The 15,181-nt window shown below is 38.3% G+C and overlaps 3 protein-coding genes across 3 annotated transcripts; 1 reads left to right on the forward strand and 2 right to left on the reverse strand.

Annotated features, from left to right (window-relative positions):
• The first annotated feature begins 456 nt into the window (after positions 1-456).
• LOC132956245 (tetraspanin-9) lies at positions 457-5,529 on the forward strand. Its single transcript, XM_061029565.1, has 9 exons — positions 457-702; positions 2,250-2,296; positions 3,056-3,135; positions 3,243-3,434; positions 3,769-3,843; positions 3,950-4,051; positions 4,252-4,383; positions 4,936-5,019; positions 5,124-5,529. The coding sequence occupies exons 3-9, from the start codon at positions 3,073-3,075 to the stop codon at positions 5,193-5,195; spliced, it is 720 nt and encodes a 239-aa protein (XP_060885548.1). The 5' UTR covers positions 457-702; positions 2,250-2,296; positions 3,056-3,072; the 3' UTR covers positions 5,196-5,529.
• On the reverse strand, positions 5,254-9,852 carry amdhd1 (amidohydrolase domain containing 1). Its single transcript, XM_061029563.1, has 9 exons — positions 9,654-9,852; positions 8,412-8,518; positions 8,246-8,310; positions 7,884-8,161; positions 7,572-7,797; positions 7,349-7,473; positions 7,051-7,144; positions 6,802-6,962; positions 5,254-6,327 (listed from the first exon to the last, which is right to left on the reverse strand). Exons 1-9 carry the CDS (start codon positions 9,818-9,820, stop codon positions 6,222-6,224), a joined length of 1,329 nt encoding a protein of 442 aa, XP_060885546.1. The 5' UTR covers positions 9,821-9,852; the 3' UTR covers positions 5,254-6,221.
• A 114-nt stretch (positions 9,853-9,966) lies between these two features.
• snrpf (small nuclear ribonucleoprotein polypeptide F) lies at positions 9,967-13,203 on the reverse strand. The gene is made up of 4 exons (XM_061029566.1): positions 13,047-13,203; positions 11,509-11,634; positions 10,765-10,829; positions 9,967-10,267 (listed from the first exon to the last, which is right to left on the reverse strand). The coding sequence occupies exons 1-4, from the start codon at positions 13,047-13,049 to the stop codon at positions 10,201-10,203; spliced, it is 261 nt and encodes an 86-aa protein (XP_060885549.1). The 5' UTR covers positions 13,050-13,203; the 3' UTR covers positions 9,967-10,200.
• Positions 13,204-15,181: the final 1,978 nt, after the last annotated feature.

Below are 15,181 nucleotides of genomic sequence, written 5' to 3' on the forward strand. Positions count from 1 at the left end.
AATATGGACTTTCACTTAATTTAGGAACAGTGAATAGCTGTAATAAGCAGATTAAATCATAAAATCTGTATTTGCAGTCTTATTCATAATACTAAGAGAAACAGTAACCCCCCCCCCCCCCCCCAGCTCAATCCTGATTTTACTTTCTTGCATGAGTAACTGTAGTCTGATGATAAAATATTTGTAAAATAGTAAAAGCAACTTTTTTCCAATATGAGAAAAAAATGATTTAAACTACTTTTAATTGAGTTTTTTCAAAGTGTGGTTTATGTCCTTTTACTTTTGATTAAAAGAATATTTCCTCTTATCATACTTTCTGAGTTTCTGTGGGAATTTGTATTCTGGACTTTTTAGTTGCAGTACCGCAGTTTGACCACTGGGGGGGAAAACAACCAGCAGGATCAATGCCCGGTCGGTCCTCTCTCTCTCTCTCTCTCTCTCTCCCTCCCAGCCCCGAGAGTCACGCCTCCATCCCGGGGTCAGTCCTCCACTGTGCTCCGCCCTCTTTAAAGAAGATATCCTCCTCCTCCTGTTCTCCAACCATCGACACAACTTCAAAGCAGACTTCAGTTTGTCGGTTTTGTCTTTTCACACCGGCTACTGCTTTAAAAAAAAGTAAGCAGAACCGGTCGGTATGTGAAACTTACTGCGGCTGAAACTCGACACGTTACCGGGGAGATGAGCTCCAGGTCATAGCCGACGGTAGGAAACTATTCCCCCCTTTTTTTTCTTTTTTTTTATCCGCATTTCCGAGAGCATGGACATGAAAACAATCACGGCCCGAGTGGTTTGCTCGGATAATCTTGATATTTAACTTGTGTTCTGATTTCTAAACACGAAAAAGGTGCAGGATTAGTTCATTTAGTGATGACGCCGCTTCTCTTTGTTGACCGTTATTTACACAAACTTTAGTTAAACAGCTGAAGTTTAGTGACGTCACGTCGAGTCCACAAAGAGTACGTTTCTGTCTTAAAACAACAATAAAATATTTAATATGTTCTCCGTTAAATACACACAAATTGTAATGACATACAAAATGAGGTTTGGACTGATGAACAGATCTGACTGTGTTTGTTTTTATTATTATTTTTTTTTTTCCTTTACTTTTATTTCTTCTTTTTTAGTTTTCGTACTGTTTTGCTATACACTGTTTATGCTTTACTATAAAAGACAATGGTTTAAAAAAATACAAATAAATCACTCTTTAATGTGTAATTCAGTTAAGATAAGATAATCCTTTATTTATCCCACAATGGGGAAATGTGCAGTGTTACAGCAGCAAAGATTGCAAACAAAAAGTGAACACAGTACAATTTAAATATAAAAAGAAAAATTAAGAATGTACAAAAAATAGATACTAAAAAATAGATTTAAAAAATAGATCAGCTATTTGACAAAAGTGTAGTCCGTAGTATTCAGTGTAACACAGACATGCACATAGAGTGTACCATGTTATTGCACAAAGTGGTTTGATAAACATAATATAACATTAATATAACATTATTATTGCACAGAGTCAGAGTGAATTGTCCGGTTGTGTGTGTGTTTTGTGATCTACTGGGAGCAGGCTTGGTTAAACAGTCTGACTGCAGCAGGAAGGAAGGATCTTGGAAGGAGAGTTGGACTTTTAATAAGAAATTGTAATCCTGTTCTTTAGAAATTCAAAGACTGGCCACATCAAACACTTGACTTTATGCGATGTTGTAATGTAATAAGATTTACTGGATGTAGTTGGCAACATCTGCGATTGCTTATTTCCTCAAACATTTGGGAGTCATTTGCCAGTTGTTTGCCTTTTGATTTGAATGACAGTGATGAGGTTTCTCTGCAGAAGTTCATGAAGAGTACACGGCTGTTTTCTGCTTTAATTTCAGTTTCAACTTGTAGTATAAATAATAATAATACATTTTATTTATAAGCGCTTTTACAAGACACTTTACAATAGTTAAAAACAGAAAGAACAGCACAGTAAGAACAGACTAACAGACATTGCAACATTACAAACAAATCATACAGATAACAACAATAAAGGTAAAACTGCAGAAAACAGGAAATACATCACAGTCATACATTAAAAGCTTGTTTGAAGAGGTGAGTTTTGATCAGTGATTTGAAAGTAGGAGGGCAGTGTTGAATGTGTGTTGGGAGTGAGTTCCGGGGGAGGGGGGGGGCAGCTATGGAGAAGGCTCTGTCCCCCCCAGGTTCTGTGATATAGTATATCATTTACATTTAAATGTTATGTGTTACAGGTTACACCACACGAGCTTCCCTAGTTATTCTACTGTCTGTTGAAGTGGTAAGTTTGTCTCCTTGTTGTTGTTGAAGCCTGAGTCATGCACAGCAAAATGTTGACGGATGTTGTGATGTAACAGGAAACGATGAGTTTGATAACAACAGTTTGTTGACTTTTATTCTTTATAGCTACAGGTTAGGGCTGCATCGTATTCAGAAAACAAACTCACATCGCACTTTTATTTTCTTACTGTGAAATGAAAAATACAGAAAATCAAACCAGGTAGATACAGTGTGTGTTTTTGATGTATGTATTAGGCCTCCAGTAGAAGAAGAAGAAGTATGATCTGTGAAAAGATAAAGATAAACTTTACAGCAGCTCAAGAAAACAGGAAACAGAATATAATTATTAAAAATAAAAATAAAAATAGAAGTTAAAAATCAAACATATTTACATCAGTTAAATAAAATTTCACGCTATCTACACTTCCACTTGTGGAAAGAGTAAACATTTTTGGGCAAAACATGACATTTTAAGGAATAACTTATACAATATGTTTTCTAATATTTGATAGACCAAACACTAACTCTTTCAATCAAGGCAATGAAAATAATTTATTAGCGCTCTAAGTGTACATAAAGCTGATGTTATACACTCAAACATGTTAATACTTCTACAGTAAAATCAGCTCCCATAGTTTAAAGCACTTGAGTATTTTAAAGTTTTAAATATAACAGAATAATCAACTTTGATGGAGATGTATTTTTATGTAACTGGAGTAATATTTTGTTAATATTAAATTGTGTTTTGTTTTTGTTGCAGTGTCTGTAGGTTCAGTCATGGCTCGTGGTTGCATCTGCTGTGTGAAATACATGCTCTTCCTCTTCAACCTGCTCTTCTGGGTAATTATTCCACACACCGAATCAGTCGTTCAGTCGTCGTTACCAGATCAAAGTTTTATATCGTGAAATCAGCAGGAAGTTTCTGAGTTTCCTGTGTGTGTTTTCAGCTGGGCGGGTGTGGACTGTTGGGCGTGGGCGTGTGGCTGTCGGTGTCTCAGGGCAGCTTTGCCACCCTGTCGCCCTCCTTCCCGTCACTCTCAGCCGCCAACCTCATCATCACGCTTGGCACGGTCGTCATGGTGACGGGTTTCCTCGGCTGCCTGGGTGCCATCAAGGAGAACAAGTGCCTGCTGCTGAGTGTGCGTGCACTACATTACCCATAATGCATCACTCTAGCAGTTCTGTGTATTCTATATTATTATTGTAGTCCTGTTGTGTTCATGTATTTTGCTCTGTATTTATTTAAACATAACTGCAGGTTATATTCTGCTGTATTTATGGGAAAGGTCAGAGGTCACCACCGTACCCTGTGTTCATTTTTCATGATTTAAATCTGAAATTTTGTGTATTTTTAACTATGAAGGCCATTAATATTGTTATGCATTGACCCAGAAACAACACAAGTCTGTTCTGTATTTTTCTGCTCATGTTGAGTCGAACACGTTCTCATTTTATTTTGGTTATTTTCTTCAGTTTTTCATCGTTCTGTTGACCATCCTCTTGGCTGAACTCATCCTCCTCATCCTGTTCTTTGTCTACACTGACAAGGTGAGACGACCGTGTCAGAGAAAAAAAAAATCCAAATTCCTCTTAGATCCTCTCTCCTGCTTCCTTTGCCTCCTTTTGTTTAACCTCTTAACCCGTGTCGGCTCAGGTGGGCGAAAATGCCAGACGGGACCTGAAAGAAGGTCTGGTTCTGTACAACACAGAAAACAACGCCGGCCTGAAGGACGCATGGAACACCATACAGGGAGAGGTGAGTTAAAGCCAGACATGGACACTTAAAGTTAAAGAAAGTTTTTGTGCATTTTTATTTGCAAAATCAGACATTTCCTGTTTTTATAGGTACGGTTTCTTTGTTGTGTAACTCTTAGTGTACTGTTAGTTTAAGAACAACCTGGGACTGGGATTTCCTCCAGGATTATAAATCTGTGTCATGTCTGATGTCTCCTCCAGTGGCGATGCTGTGGAGTGACGAACCACAACGACTGGTACAGCGCCCTGCATGGAAACGTGGTTCCTGACCGCTGCTGTCAGCAGTTTTATCAGGGCTGTGGACGCAACTCCTCCAATGTCTTCTGGACACGGGTCAGTGTGGATTTCAAGTCTAGTTAGATTCTATGTTAGTAAAGACTTTGGGTGAGTCCTTTAATTTGCAGGAAATTATGAGATGAAGATCTTACCTTTAAATTACTAGTAGAAACAAACGGCTTCATCTTCAAACATGTTTAAAAAAAAAGTGCTTATGTAGCATTTTTCTGCTCCTTTTCCCCCAGGTTTTGTGATAAATAAAGCTAATTGTCTGCTAGCTTTTCAGAGCTAAGCATGCAGCTCTTGTTGCCAGCTTTGTGACAGACGTTTTAACCGTTTTTCACTTTCTGCATTCCTGAGTGTAACACATGTAATCACAAGAAGAGACACGAGTCAAAGGAAAAAAACATCAAGCTGTGGCGTTTTCATGTTTTTTTTAATTTATTGTTAAACAAGGTTGACATGAGTGATAGGGAAATCAGCCTGTTGCCATGGTTACTTTATATCCTAACCTACAGAGTTGTGTTATTATCTCACCCTTAAACTGGATACCTCATGGTAATTACTGTGTGTGTGTGTGTGTGTGTGTGTGTGTGTGTGTTTTTTCAGGGTTGCTATGAGAAGGTGGAGGAGTGGCTGGATGACAACAAACACCTTCTGGGAACCATCGCCATGTGCGTGTTGGTCATACAGGTATGCAAAAACTCCGCTTGGCGTTTATCTCTTTTGATATAAAAACACGGCTCATCTGTTCATTTTTTTTAACTTTCCTTTTTTTTGTTTTGTTTTTCTTTCAGCTTCTTGGCATGGCTTTCTCAATGACGCTTTACCAACAGATCCACAGAGCGGGGAAAAAGTATGAAGCCTGACCGTTGTTTTTTTTATTTTTTATTTTTTAAATCAACCTCTGCCTTCTTTCACAGTCTGTTACTCTCTCACCTTTTGTTTATAGGAACAATACGATACTGATTTCTGTTTGCCGCTGCAACTTTTTATCTTCACTTAACCACCCAGTTATTGATGTGAATAAGCATTTGTACTACTTTATGTTTAGCGTATAAAATCACACTGTACTGCATGTTTTTATGTTACATATTTGTGAGTTGTAGGATTTGATGTGAAGCCTGTGGGGGAAATATATAAACGATTAGATACAAAAAAGCTCTGTATACTAACATGTTCAATAAAAGCACTCTTCACACATGTGATCGTTCTGTTTCAGGCTGATCTGTACCCACTGATTGACCTCCTAACTGTTGGTTTCTTGACTCCGTAGATTAGTTATCTGCTTTCACCCCTGACAGTCAAACATGCGCTCTTTGGTTTCTCAAGATAGAAGCTTCAGTTCATCAGAATAAGTAGACTGTTCAGTCACTTGACGTGTGGAAGATGTGTTTCTTGTCTGCGTTTATCACAAAGTAACTGAGGGAGTTTATCTGAGTGAAAGAGAATTCCTTCTTCCAGAGAAAGAGGAGCTTTGATTTATCTGGACAGTACGGCTTACGAAGGCTTTAAGAAATAACCAGCTGTGTGTTAGCTTAGCACAAATACAGAAAACAAGTGAGAAATTACTTTTTGATATAGCAGCAATAAGTTGAACAGAGAGATGAAGGTACTCTCTTAAGGTTTCAGTATCACCAAGGTGTGACACTCTTGCTCAGAATAGTTTTCTTTCTTATGAGGAAGTGAAATTGGAGAAAAGACCAAATATCTTGTCCCTTGGATTTGTATTTTTGTGGTTGTGTTATAGAAGCCGGTATCGATGTTGTTCGATTTTTAAAAATCTGGTGTCAAATAAAGTCGATGTTTCCCCTTGAATCAAATCTGAATACATTCTGTAGCTGACTGTTAGAACTTAGTTTATTACCTTCAGTCATCAGAGGACACATTTGTGGTTATAAACCCAGAGTTTTTTCATTATCAACCACCACGCTGCCTTTAATGATGACGTAGCGGATCAGCTCGTGATGTCCTCCCAGCTGGTAGATCAGATGCTCCCACCTGAAATAACACATGGAGGAGAGGGGAGCTTTAACATAAGGAAATATATCAAGTAAATAACCGAGACATGTCGTTACAAAACATTCACTAAAGTGTGTTAAGCCGATGGATGCTGTTGTAAGTTATCTTTGGTGAGCTGAGCCGCTGAAGTGAAAGGAGAGGATTTATCATGACATGTTAATAATGGTTGACGTCGAGATGATATATAGATACAGCCATGTAAGGTCATCCTGACTCGTGATACAATTATCAAATCTCTGGTGCCAAATACAAGATATTAAAAAGTGAATATAAATATTGGGGCCCTGCCACTTTGACTCATCTGGTCACTACTTCATGACTCCAAAAGAAGAAGACAGACTGCTGTTAAAAGAAGCTAAAGGATGAAGCGTGTTAAGAGGTGAAACTAAAACCAACTGGGCAGTGAATCGGCCTAAATACATGAATCCACGTTTGTCGCCGTGTTTTTTTTACCGCGTGGCGTTGAGGATGAGCAGGTCTCCGTGCTTGTTGACCTCCAGGGAGCCGTGCGTGTGGGAGCACCCGAGGGCGTACGCCGCGTTGATGGTGGCAGCAGCCAAAGCTTCAGGCATGGACATTTTCATGTTGACGCAGGCGAGGTGCATGACGATTGGCTGAGGGAGGAGAACACGTGTGAACCCGTGTTAGAAACAGACAAGTGATTGACTTTGTTACCATCACGTCTTCACCCTCGGTACTCACCACGGAGCAGCAGTAGGCGTTAGGGTTGAAGTCGCTGCCGAGAGCAACGACCACGCCGGCATCCAGCATGTCTCTGGCCCGAGGCTGAGGCAGCCTGAACACACACACACACACACACACACACACACACACACACACACACACACACACACACACACACACACACACACACACACACACACACACACACACACACACACACACACACACACACACACACACACACACACACGTTTCCATTTAAAGACTTATTGATGAACGTGTACTTAGTTACACTGACGCGGTGAAGTCACAGCACCTGAGGATGTAAGCCGTAGTAGGCAGAAGTACAGCAGCAGTTTTTGACGTTGCCATGGCAGCGATACCCTCATCAGTGACCTCCTCCAGGTGACTGATGGCCAACGCTCCGAGCTCTGCACCCAGCTGACGCGCGCACACACACACACACGCACACACGCACACACACACGTTAACAAGATCAATTTAATATCGATGCAAACAGCATCAGCAGTGAGAGCTACCTGAGCAGAGTTCATGGGATGCAGCTCGTCTCCGTGGAAGTTGATGTTGAGGCCCATGTCTTTGCCCGCCTGCAGGATGGAGCGAGTGGAGCCGAGGTCAAACACGCCGCGCTCACAGAACACGTCGATGTTGTCGACTCTGAGGCTCCCTGCGGAAATCTTCTCCTTCAGCCGAGGCAGCTGAACCTGCAGGATGTCGTCCGTGGCCTCTGCGACCGTCTTCCCTCTAAAAAAAAAAAGAAAAGAAAGGAAACTAAAATAAAGAACTTTTTTTTTTTTTAAATGTGGTGTGGCACTGAGGATGCTCCGTACTTGGGCACTGCGTGGGCTCCGCAGTAGGTGGAGGAGATGTTGATGGGCAGGGAGCGCCGGGCCTCCTCGATCACCTCCAGCATCTTGAGTTCGGTCTGCAGCTCCAGGCCGTAGCCGCTCTTGCACTCCACCAGGGTGGTGCCCGCTCGCTGCATCCTGACCAGCCTGCTGCTGAGAGACGCCAGCAGCTCCAGGGACCCCGCCGCTCGAGTGTGCTCCACTGTGAAGTGGATCCCTCCGCCCGCCCGGTGCACGTCCATGTAGGAGGCCCCGGCCAGCTGCAGAAGGTAACATTCATGCAATCATTATTTTTTGCTACAGCTGAGGAAGCAAGGTTGAAAAAATGGACAAAACATTCTGACCTTCATTGAAAATTCATGCACTCTGTCTCCAGCCCAGACTGGATGTGTGTGAGCATCAACGAGCCCTGAAACAAGAAGGTTGTAGAAATGATCATCACAGAGATTAGGATGTTATATAGCCCATAGAACTCCATTTATAACAATACAAATAATAACTAATACTCACCAGGTAAGACACACATTCCTGCAGCATCAATCACTTTCTCAAAGGATGACTCAGCAAACTGAGATCTGATGGTTTCAGCAGGACCCACAGCTTTAATCAGACCATCGCTGCATGAGGAAATGAGTGACTTTAAGGTTATGATGAGCATGGAATGACCCCAAAGTTTAGCTGGAAAAAGTGCATGTTGAACTAATGATGGTAGAGCCTGAGAAGTTTTTTTAAAACGACAAAGAAAGACGATTTTTAAACACAAATGTTATTTTATAGTATAATCTGATATAAGAGAGAACCAGTTAAAAAACTCCCAACATCCAGAGGTGGAATATAACTATGTGCAATGACTAAGGTACATAAATAAAATATATATTCCACATATTAGCACTGAACTAGATTAGTTACAATTATTGCAACTACTTCTACAAATATAACAATTTACTCTTCTGCATGTTTGACAGCTTTAGTTACTTTTCAGATTATCATTTCTGAAGCCCGGCCTGCAGGAAAGAATTATCTTGATTTAAAATGTTCCTTTTATAAACTGAAGGATTGTGTTGCATTATGCATCGACACAACTCTTTTTATGCTAAATTACATAAAGAATCCTCCCTTGCATAACGTATAAATCATATTTTTTTAAAGGATTACAAATTTAAAAGTAGGATTTAAAATGCTGAAGGAGTGATATTAATCCAAAAACATATTTTGTAGTATATGCCTAAAACATAGTGAAATATTTAGTTTAGAACTTTAAAATATGTTTATCTAAGAATGGTTTTAATGCAGTTGTATCAAAATACTTTACTGTGGTATTATTTCTTCCACCTCTGCAAATATTAAACCAACATTTTTTACATATATTTTACCAACGTAAGCAATATTGTTTGCCAAACTCAAAAAAAGTTATATAAATATACACACAATCAGAAAAGATGTCTAAATTCTCGTTAATATTCTTATCTGGTGTAATGAACTCCTGCAGCCAGTAGGGGGCGCCAGATTGTTTTATTTTAGACGAGTCTTTTGCCGCTTCAGAGTTCATTCCTTATGTTTCATTGTAACAAGTCAAGACTAAAATTATTTTTTTTTAAAACCTGCTGACATTCAGTGCACAGATATAAATGCAGAAACATCTGAGGAGTCAAATTTCATTCTTCACTTGTTTTTATATCGACTAACAGAGTGCACAGTTAACTCTCGAGCCTCATCACTACCACTTTCATGAAACACAATAATTAAACTTACCTTCCTATCACCACACTCCCATTTTCAATCACACACAGGTTTTGCATCCCATGTTTGGTCAGGTATTTCTCTCCGTTGTTGCAGATCAGAACCACCTGCTTGGCGTTCTTCACCAGCAGTTTGTAATTACTCGACATGTTTGATTCATCCAGAGCGCAGACACTCATCACCGTGACTGAGCTTCAACTAGTTCAGGAGCCAGGGTAAATATTTGTCATGGGGAGCAGAGTTTAAAGTGCATAGGGGGGGGGCGGAGCTTCACACTTTTTAACCAAACACTGATGTAAGATAATAAATACAAAAAGGCACAACGTTTAAGAAAGGAGGGGGAATCATTTATTGTGTCTGTATCACAACGTCACAACATAAAATTGGTCTCGCATACAGTAAAAAAAAGTTATTTTCAAAACTGCTTGAAAAAAAGAAAAAAAAGAAACCCGAAGCATTCATCTGTTTCACATGGTGAAAACACAAACACACATCAGCTCAACTACAACGTACAATCACACTCAAGACAGTAGACCGGGACGAGTCCTCTTCTCCGACTTCACTCCCTCATCTCTCCGTCCTCTTCCTCTTCTTCTACACCTCTGATGTACAAAACGTTATTGCACCTGCGGGTATCAAACACACGACACGTCAGTGACAGAAACAGAAAGGGTCGAATACATGCGGCGCTCTTCTGCCTCCACTATTGATTTGTTTAAAACGGTGAATTATTAACACAGGTTAGTTATGGTAGTTTAGGATTCTGAAGGTCACTGATGTGTGTTCACATGACCACTCTGTAAAAACATCTTTATTTTAGTTTGGTAAACTGATACTCTCATTTTAATCCTGTGAGGGGAAATTCAATTTTATTTCTCAGATATTGAGACATGCTACACACACACGCACTTATGGAGAGATGTCAGAGTGAGGGGGATGCACAAAGCGAGCGCCCCTGAGCTGGGGCATTTTCAGACTTGTGGTCTGCACTGGGACTTAACCCAACTCTTATTCCTACAGACCGCCGCCCTGGTTAAACTGGATTAATTGGATAAACTGGAATAATACGGCAAATTACCAACAAAGACTTTATACAGTTAGTTAGATGTTTATAAATACAAACCTGATAAGCACTTCACCAAGATGACCCGCCAACGCTCCGTCCACAAACTCTTCTGTGTTGGCCAGCTGTCGGGAAAACATGGGAATAGAAAAATGTCACATGGAATAATCCCATCCGGTTATCATAGAAGTGAGGATTCTAGTTTGGATTTATTTCAGCAAGACAACTCTGGACAATAAAGTCATTTTATTATGAAACATAAGATGAAAAGATTTCTGCACAACGTATACTGCATTAGAGGAGAGGCTGCAAACTGTGAGATGGAATAATGAATCACAAATTTCACTTTTTTTTAATGGAGAAATACCAAAAACTTAACATATAATTACAGTTTTTTGTACTTTGAAAAGATAACGTTTTTTATGCAAACTTGAGGGTAAAAGAGGCTTCTATGTAGTTTTCTCTGATGGACGATTAATGATCTATATCTCTCATAACCCGTATTAGTCGATACATATCTTGAATCACTGCAACAATCACTTGGGATCTTTCTCAGTTGGTGCAGAAAGGTTCTACTGGTTTGTATTTTGGTGGTTTCAGTAAAATGTTTATTCATGAACCCATCATGTTATTGTTGGAAAGCTGCTTAAAGAATTTCCAATCGGACTGCCAACAGTGATAAACATAATTCAACAGATTTTATGATGCCAAACAATGTCCCAAAAGACTTTTGTGCAAGCAAGGATCTCAAGGATGGGAGGGGTGTAGGAAAAAAACACTTAAAATGCGTGCATGAGCTCTTACCTGCATATTCATGTAGCCATCCACAGACACCAGGTAGCCCTTATACTCCATACCCCACTTCAGCTTCACCATCACTGGTTTGCCCGTCAGGCCGTTCAGGAACGGCTTCGGGTTCAGAGGTAAACTCTGTTTGGAAAGAAAGGTGTGGTTGGTTATTACTCACACACAGACATATAAACCAGTTTTTGATTCAAGGCTACATGTATATACAGAAATGACAAACATTTAGATTATATTTTTGACTTGTTCAAAGTTTTTATTTATAACCCATAATTGGCTTAAAAAGTGTGACAAATAAAGTAAAAGTAGAAACAAAAAGAGGGGAGAAAAAAAGAGGGGAGAAAAAGTTGTTGTTTTTTTTACTATAAAAGGAGACAGTGGACAAACAAAACACAAATATGTCTGCATGTGTTGTCTGAATCAGAACCGTATAGCTGCAACATATTTATGTTTCAATGACCAACGAACGGCTTTGTTTTCTTTCTTTTTTAAATGATGTTGTCCATGAAGGATGTCAAATCAAAGTCAACTTTATTGTCAATTTCAAAATATGCCAGACATACAGTGGAATCGAAATTGCGTTTGTCTCCGTCCCACGGTGCAATACAACCAAAATAAGGTAAAATAGATCACATAAAATAAGGTAAAATAAAATAAGATACGGTAAAATAGATCAAATAAAATAAGGTAAAAGATAAAATAAGATAAAATAAAATAAGGTGAAATACGATAAAATAAAATAAGGTAAAAAAATAAATAAGGTAAAATAGATCAAATAAGATAAAATAAAATAAAAAAATAAATAAGGTAAAATAGATAAAATAAAATAAGGTAAAATAAAATAAAAGATAAAATAAGGTAAAATAGATCAAATAAAATAAGGTAAAATAAAATGAGGTAAAATAGATAAAATAAAATAAGGTAAAATAAGATAAAATAAAGTAAAATAATAAATAAATAATATTTAGAGTAATAAATTCTACGTTGTGCAAAAGGTACAAAACAAAATGGTAAATAAAATAAATTTAAAGAAAAATTAAGAGTGCTATTTTTCAGATATTTAAAGAGGTTTGTTCAACCACAGGCCAAACAAACAAGCAAAAATAAATCTAGATGTTTGTGTAGCGTTTACTATATTAAGTATAAAACCATATATGGTATAATGTGTTTATTATGTTAAGTACAAAACTATATATTGTATAATGTGTTTAATGTAGTGAAATAAGAATGTTTAAGAAAAGAAAGTTCTCTGCTACTTTTCTCTTTAGAAAACGGAAACAATCCAACAAAGAGACATTACTTAAATCTTGAATGTAGGAGATAATATATGAAGGCTGCAGCTGTATTTTATTTTCAATTTAACCGAGTAAATGTTTCATATTCTTGTGTTTGTGTGCATGCGAGAGATTCATTCATTCATCTTTTAACATGAATGAGAAGCTAACGAAGCTAAAGCTAACTAACAAAAAGCGCTTCTATCTCTACATTAATCAAAACATCAAATTAAAAGAAAGCAAACACAAATAAAACATACTCACCATTTCTGTGGTAGTTAATAAGGTCTACAAATTATTTAGTGGAGTATTTTTCTTTCGCCAAAACGTTTGTACTTCGTCAACCAGCAAACACGCTTTACCGCCGAACAGGAAGTAGAAACCTGCGACCCCCGAGGAGTCTTCATGTTTTTACACAGCGCCCCCTTCTGGCGGAGTGTGCACACTACAACCTCAGTCTGTCAGTCTCCTTTAGCGGATGGTCTGCTCTACTACAGTTTTAATTATTGTGTTTTAATCTTTCTTGAGTGCACTATTTAAGCACTGAACTCAACATAAACTCGTCCAGGGATAAATCATTATTATAAATTATGATGAATTTGATTTAAATTCAAAATGTGTTATTCACAAGTAGCATCTTATGGTTTCAAACAGTTTATTACACGAGATTAAAACATCAAATACCATATAACTTTAGTAAATAGCCAGGCTTTTATTTACTTCAGTCAATGACATCGACTGAACTTTGGACAGGCGTCAATACAAGATTTTAATTATTCAAACAAAACAAAAAAACTTAAAAAAGACTATAACACTGTACATGTACACCATAAAGAATATTTAACTGTGTACCAAACTGCATATTATTTCAACACTAATGCATAGAGGCCTCTATGCCCTTTGTGAAAAGAAAGGGCTCTTAAAGGAACAGGCCCTTAAATTTTTAGTGCAACAACTAAAAGTGTTTATATGATCCTCTGAAGTGACTTTAACATGAACTTTTTTTACTCTACCGTGTGTTATTCCCTCTTTAATCAAAATGACTTTTTTTTAGTACAAAGCAAATAAAATCCTGTTTCTTCTGAAGTGTCCCCAGCATCTTTGTCCATCTTTCTATATCTGCCCTCAGCTGAACTGTACCAACATACAGAGTGCCAACGACATGTTCCCTGTGTGAAGAATCTGACCTGTTTAGGAGTAAAGAGTGAGATGACTGTCATATCTGGGTCGGGCCGGCTCTCTGTCTGGGCAGCTTTTCTCTCCAGGCACAAACAGTCTGAATATTTCTCTCATTTTCATGCGTTGAAGCGTTCGACTGTTACTAAAGCATGAAACAAGTTCCAACCTGATACTGTGAATAAAACTAACATCTGACTTCCTACAGTGAAGGGTTTGGTTCTGTCAGAATTCCTCTGAAATTGCTCCGAAGCTTTTCTCTGCGTGTTTGAAATACTCATGCACTTACATCATTTAGCCTATTTTTCTTCCCTCCTGTTGAGCTGCTCTCCGTGTAATTAACCAATCCGTCAGTCAGGCACCATGTCACCTATGGCATGATAACAATGTGTGTGTGTGTGAGAGTGGGTTTGGATGTGAAAGTGTGTGTGTTATGGGTGGGGTATGGCACTGGACTTTTCCCCAGATCTAACCTTTTGGTTCCCCCGATGTACCAAAAGTCAGAGATACTGGGTGGGTGAGTCGACTGTTGACACTTTTTGACTAAGAATGTTAGAAAAACTTTCACAGAGACAACAAAAGTGATCACAAGTTTACAGAAACAACCAAAAAGAGACAAAATTGTCAAAAAAAAAAAGAGGGACCACAAGTAGATGTAAAGATCAGTGAGGTGTTCAAAATGTCCAAAACAGCAAAAAAAGAGAATCAGGGACGATGAAATCAAGCAAAAACAAATGATGAACTTATAACAAAGCGACACAAAAAGACCACAAGCAGATGTAAAGAGACCAGAAAGATGCAACACTACCACAAAGACACACACAAATTAACTACAAAGACCACAAACACACCAGAAGAACAATCAGACAAAAAACACTGAAAGAGACATGAGGCCAAAAATATCACAAACCAAAAAATAGTCTCACAAAAAAAGACCAAAAAGCGAGAAAAAAAATGACACAAAAGTCAAAATGAACAAAGAGACAGAAGAAGAAACGTCATGAAATGTACACAAAGAGGCAAACACTTTCCATGAAATGCAAATTAATAACCATTAAAGAAACAAACCAAGACTAAAAAGTGATGCAACTTCAGCCTATACAAAAGCTCCTTTGATTTAATCAGTCCTTTACTGCTATTTAAAACCTTAAATATCAATTTAATGACATTGAATCAAATGTTCATATCCAAAGTTGTTGATTTCCCAATAAGTGTGCGACTTC

The sequence above is a fragment of the Labrus mixtus genome, chromosome 22 (assembly GCF_963584025.1).
Source record: "Labrus mixtus chromosome 22, fLabMix1.1, whole genome shotgun sequence".
Taxonomy (NCBI): Eukaryota; Metazoa; Chordata; class Actinopteri; order Labriformes; family Labridae; genus Labrus; species Labrus mixtus.

Bases quoted from the DNA above. Each gene is read 5' to 3' on its own strand.
- LOC132956245 (XM_061029565.1), top strand. From the start codon at position 3,073: ATGGCTCGTGGTTGCATCTGCTGTGTGAAATACATGCTCTTCCTCTTC. The intron at 3,435-3,768 runs GTGCGTGCACTA...TATTTTCTTCAG, and splicing joins ACAAGTGCCTGCTGCTGAGT to TTTTTCATCGTTCTGTTGAC. The intron at 4,052-4,251 runs GTGAGTTAAAGC...TGTCTCCTCCAG, and splicing joins GGAACACCATACAGGGAGAG to TGGCGATGCTGTGGAGTGAC.
- amdhd1 (XM_061029563.1), bottom strand. From the start codon at position 9,820: ATGAGTGTCTGCGCTCTGGATGAATCAAACATGTCGAGTAATTACAAA. The intron at 7,798-7,883 runs GTACGGAGCATC...TTTTTTTTTTAG, and splicing joins GGAGCCCACGCAGTGCCCAA to AGGGAAGACGGTCGCAGAGG. The intron at 6,328-6,801 runs GTAAAAAAAACA...GTGTTATTTCAG, and splicing joins CTCATCCTCAACGCCACGCG to GTGGGAGCATCTGATCTACC.
- snrpf (XM_061029566.1), bottom strand. The intron at 10,830-11,508 runs GTAAGAGCTCAT...TTTTCCCGACAG, and splicing joins ATGGCTACATGAATATGCAG to CTGGCCAACACAGAAGAGTT. The intron at 10,268-10,764 runs GTTTGTATTTAT...TGATACCCGCAG, and splicing joins CTTGGTGAAGTGCTTATCAG to GTGCAATAACGTTTTGTACA.